Here is a 5,000-nt window from a genome sequence, read left to right as displayed (position 1 = left end):
TTGAGCAAGGGCGGAGAGGAGGGTGGATAAATCGCGGGCGATGCGCCAAGGCACACCCAGTTCGGACCCTCGCCAGGGTGCGTGTCCAGCGCCGGGTTCTCGGGCAGGTCCGGGCGGAAGCCGGCTCACGGGTCGGGGGTGCGGACCTCGCCCCCTCGGGCCCTCCCCTCCTGTCGACCCGAGCGGTTGTGTGTATCCCTCCCCGGGCACAGACACACGCGCACAGGCGCTGACACAAGAACCGGCACAGGACCGGCGCCGACGCGCAGACGCACAGCCCTGGCCTGCCCTTCCCCTTCGCTCCTGGCTCGGGGCTCGGCAGCCTGGCTCACCAAAGGCCACCTTGCCTGTCGCTTTGCCCTGGGGTGAGAGGCTGCCGGCCGCAAGGCTCCAGGACTGGCTCGGACCGAGGCCCAGGAGCTCTTCCTCCCTGCCTGGGGGCTGGCCGCAGCAAGATGCAACCTCTCCATTGACAAACTTTTTTACAAAGGCCGCTTTATATAAAGATACATGTATCTTTCCCTTCTGCCCACAGTCCTAATTTGCTGCTTATTTAAGAATATATCCTTTAATGATTGAGCTCTGAGTCTATCGATACTTTATAGTGGAGAAGGGAGTGACACTTCTCTGAGAACATAATTTAATTATAACAAATGAGTTGGGCGCCTTGGCCCTATTCTTCAGAGGCCGAGTCAAAGCGAGATGTATTTATTTTTTCACTTGTGTGTGTGTGTAGGGGGCCTGATTGGCTGCCACCCCAAACTACTTCTCCCCTCCTCCTTTCCGCCTCTCTCCTCCGCCGCTGCCCGGGTTTTGCCGGGGTAGAGGGTAGGGGGTAGGGGGTAGGGTGCGGGGTCAGGGCGGCACCCCAGCCACCGCCCACCTCTGTGTCTATAGAATGGGCTGCTGCCAATCAACCCGAGAGGGCACTGGTCATCTGTTTCGGAGCCACCTCCTCCCTCTGCTCCCCCTGCCCCTCCCCCGCCGGGCTCCTCTCCCCCGCCGCCTGGAGCCGGAGAGGAGACGAGAAGCCCTTGTAGTTTTAAATTCAATGTGACAGTTTCGGAAAGAGCGGATGATGAATCTCCTATTATCGGATCAGTCTATTTGCCGCTCAATGTCTCTCTGTAATTGGAGCAACACCACTTTAAAGGTTCAGAGAGTACAGCATTTCTGGTGAAAAATCCCCACAACACGCCGGCGAATGTTTTAAAGGGAAATCTATTAGTGATTTGCGGAGGGGCGGGAGCCGGCGGCAGGGGGAGGCGCGGGCTGGGTCCGGCGGGGATGGGGGTGGGGGCTCGCCGGGGGCCCCCGCCCGGGCCGCTCCCCGCGCCCCTCCCCCCGTCTTGTTGTGACAGTTCCTGATACTGTTTATTGAGGTGCATGTCAGGTATAATTAGCAATCGATATGGAAAACGTTTCCTTGCACCCAGCACGCCTCTGACGTCAGAGCCGATTAGCGCTTCTTATTGGTCCCAAATTCCCCGGGCCGCGGCTAATTATCGGGAGCTTGATGTTGATAAAGTAAAGCGCCGGAGTGCGGGCGAAGCATGTGTAGGGCTCCGGGTCCCTGTCTCCGCCGCCGCCGTCCGCGCCTCCCGCCGCTGGCCCGCCCCGGCCCCGGCCCGCGCCCCCGCGCCCCGCCGGCCCCCCGCGCGAGATGATGGACGGCCGCCTCCTGGAGCACCCGCATGCCCAGTTCGGGGGCTCACTGGGCGGCGTGGTGGGCTTCCCCTACCCGCTGGGCCACCACCACGTGTACGAGCTGGCCGGCCACCAGCTGCAGTCGGCCGCCGCCGCCGCCGCCGCCGCCGCCTCGGTACCCTTCTCCATCGACGGTCTGCTCAGCGGCTCGTGCGCCGCCGCCGCCGCCGCCTCGGTGGTCAACCCCACGCCGCTGCTGCCGGCCGCCTGCGGGGTCGGCGGCGATAGCCAGCCCTTCAAGCTGTCAGGTAGGCGCGGCGGGCGGGGAGGGGCGGCGGGAGGCAGGGGACCCCGTCGGGCGGAGGAGTGGGTCGCGGGCGGCCGCGGCGCCACGGCCTCCTCGCTCGCCGCCCTCCGCCCGGCTCAGGGCGCGCGCCGCCCTCTCCTCTCGGTGGCCCCTGGACAGAAGCGGGTGGCCGCGTTCCAGCCGGGCCCGGGGCTGAGCCGCGCGGTGTCCTGTGCGTGCCCGCAGACTCGGGGGACCCGGACAAGGAGAGCCCGGGCTGCAAGCGGCGGCGCACCCGCACCAACTTCACGGGCTGGCAGCTGGAGGAACTGGAGAAGGCGTTCAACGAGAGCCACTATCCCGACGTGTTCATGCGCGAGGCGCTGGCGCTGCGCCTGGATCTGGTTGAGTCCCGAGTTCAGGTAAAGACCCGCCTGTGCGTCCCGCGAGCCAGCATCCCGCCTGGCGGCCTGCGCGGCCCGGCCCGCCTTTGTTCTCGGCTTCCAGGTGGGAGACCACAGCCTCCGTCAGAGCCCGCCGCGCGCACGCCCGCCGGAAGGTGGGGGGGGGTCCGGGGCTCGGCGCCCCGTGGAGAGGGAGGCGGGCATCCCGGAGGGAGCCGAGGCGGCTCGGGAGGGGCCGGAGAACGGCTGCTGCGTCCGAACCGGGGAGCTGTGTGGTGGGTCGGGGCGACGGCGAGAAACGAGGCGCTGGGGCGGGCGAAGCGGCCAGAAGGAGCCGGCCCGGCTCGGACTGGAGGAGAGACCGGGAGACGGCAGACCCCGCGACGCCGGGCCCCGGCTGGGGGCTCCGCACACCAGCCTGCAGCTAGCGCGTTTGTTTACTTTCGCCTCTAAAATATTCACATGAAAACACGTATTTATTCAGAGCTTTGCAGAAGGGGGCAGCTGAGGAAGGGGAGGTGGACACAAACAATTAACACATTGTGGGGGGAAAGGGTGTCTGAATCTTTAACACCATCGGTTATATCTTTTTTTTTTTCTCCCGTAATTTGATTTTATTCCGAGACTGCCGGCGGTATTCTTTTTAAAAATACAGTGTCAATTTGGTGGATTGAAAATTCAAGATGAATCGTGCATAATTAGATGTTTCCCTAAAGTACAGACATCTTTTTCCGGGTCGGTGTGGTGGTCAGCGGGGTGTGGGCCACAGCTGTGGGCGCCGGGCTTGGAGGCTAAGGCTGGGAAGGTACCTGCTTAGCGCCAGTAGCTTTGTCTAAAAGGTGCTCTCTCCTGTGTTTGCGCTTCCCCGCATGACCTCTTCTGTTTGTAAATCCTCTTATCCAATTTGTTCTAAGTGTCTTAAGTGAAGTCAAGATCTCTTCATTTCTCCTCTAATATGATAATGAGAAATTCTGGGTGACAAGGCAGCCTGGAATTTACACCAAAAAAGAAGTATTTAAAAAGGAAGAAAGAATGAAAGGGCAGAGACAGTCTTGGGGAGGTTACCACTTAACTCACGCACCTTGGCACCAAAAAAGGGTGCCGGTGACCAGGCGGGCCTGCTATTGTGCCGGTCTCTACACAGCCGGAACAAAGAATTCGAATTATCGCGATCTTTTGAGAAGGGTCGTGTGCCTGGGGCTCAGCGGGATTTGACTGTGTGTGTGGTGCTGGAGCCAGGGTCTAGGGCTGCTGCCACCCTGGAGAACCGCGGGGCTCCCAGGAGGAGGCCTGCAGAGAGGCGGCAGGATGCAGGACGGGCCCTGGCCTCTTCTCCGCACGGCCTGGAAGCTGGCCTCTTGCTTCCCTGACTGCCGGACCCCTCCCTGGTCCAGGCCAAGCACAACTGGTTTGAGGAGGCTGTGTTGGTGCCCTGGCACGGAACCTTCCTTCAGAAAGCAGGCTTTCTGAATGGGGAGGGGAGGGAGGGGCTGCTGAAGCTCTCCCCCCCAAGTTCGGCTTCCCAGGCCCTTCTGGAGGAAAAAGCACCCAGATTTCCCTTCACGGGAGCCCCCAAAATCTGGGCTTTGACTCAATCTCCAGAGAGCCGAAGACAGGTGTGCAGGGCAGCTGAGCCCAGCGCCACTGGTCCTCAGGCCAGACGTTCAGCGCCGGGCCAGGCGGGCTGCTTAGAACACAAGCTGTGAGAAGCCAGGAGAGGCGAAGAGGGGCCCCCTGCCCTCTGCCTCCCGACCAGGATCCCGACGCCCTCGGTCAGGGGCCAGACCGGCCCTGCCCAACGAAGGGGCAGCTCCCAGTTCCCCGAGGTGAGAAGTTGGAGCGGGAAGCCGGCCGAGAGGCCCCATCTACCTCCTTCTGGGTGGAAAAGATAACACTTTGGAACGTGCAGCTTGAGTGCCAAAATCCAGCTCAGGGTCGGCTGGGCCGCGTGGCTCGGCTCCCGCCCCCTGGCCGGAGCCGAGATTGTGCAGGCCTCTCTGGGGGGAGTGGGGAGGCCCGAAGCGCCCCACGGCAAGCCCGCCGCCTGACCGTGCCTTCCTTTCCCCTATCCGGCTGCTCTAGGTCTGGTTCCAAAACCGCCGGGCCAAGTGGAGGAAGAAGGAGAACACGAAGAAGGGCCCTGGGCGGCCGGCGCACAACTCCCATCCTACCACGTGCAGTGGCGAGCCGATGGACCCGGAGGAGATCGCACGCAAGGAACTGGAGAAGATGGAGAAGAAGAAGCGCAAGCACGAGAAGAAGCTGCTCAAGAGCCAGAGCCGCCACTTGCACTCGCCCGGCGGCCTGTCCCTGCACAGCGCGCCCAGCTCCGACAGCGACAGCGGCGGCGGCGGCCTGTCCCCGGAGCCGCCCGAGCCGCCGCCGCCCGCCGCCGCGGCCAAGGGCCCCGGCGCGCACGCCGCCGGCGCCGCCGGTGCTGCGCCCGCACCGCCCGGCGAGCCGCCCGCTCCCGGCACCTGCGATCCCGCCTTTTACCCGAGCCAAAGAAGCGGCGCCGGCCCGCAGCCGCGGCTAGGCCGCCCCGCGGACAAGGACGCGACCCCGTGTGCGCCCGGGTCGGCGGCGGCGGCGGCCGAGCGCGGCGCCGCGGGCCCGCCCAAGGCCAGCCCGTTCAGCGTGGAGAGCCTGCTGTCCGACTCGCC

At 64.1% G+C, this 5,000-nt stretch overlaps 1 protein-coding gene across 1 annotated transcript in view; it reads left to right on the top strand.

Annotated features, from left to right (window-relative positions):
- The first annotated feature begins 1,504 nt into the window (after nucleotides 1-1,504).
- Nucleotides 1,505-5,000, top strand: part of UNCX (UNC homeobox) — a 4,446-nt gene continuing 950 nt past the window's right edge. The window contains exons 1-3 of the mRNA XM_004268988.4: nucleotides 1,505-1,955; nucleotides 2,180-2,355; nucleotides 4,420-5,000. The exon at nucleotides 4,420-5,000 is cut by the window's right edge and continues 950 nt beyond it. Coding sequence (XP_004269036.1) covers nucleotides 1,664-1,955; nucleotides 2,180-2,355; nucleotides 4,420-5,000 — 1,049 coding nt within the window. The 5' untranslated portion in view covers nucleotides 1,505-1,663. The remainder of the gene's footprint in view (nucleotides 1,956-2,179; nucleotides 2,356-4,419) is intronic.

This window comes from Orcinus orca, chromosome 16, assembly GCF_937001465.1.
Source record: "Orcinus orca chromosome 16, mOrcOrc1.1, whole genome shotgun sequence".
NCBI classification, from domain to species: domain Eukaryota; kingdom Metazoa; phylum Chordata; class Mammalia; order Artiodactyla; family Delphinidae; genus Orcinus; species Orcinus orca.
Note: the sequence above shows the minus strand (reverse complement) of the source record. Positions and strands in the feature narration are given on the sequence as shown.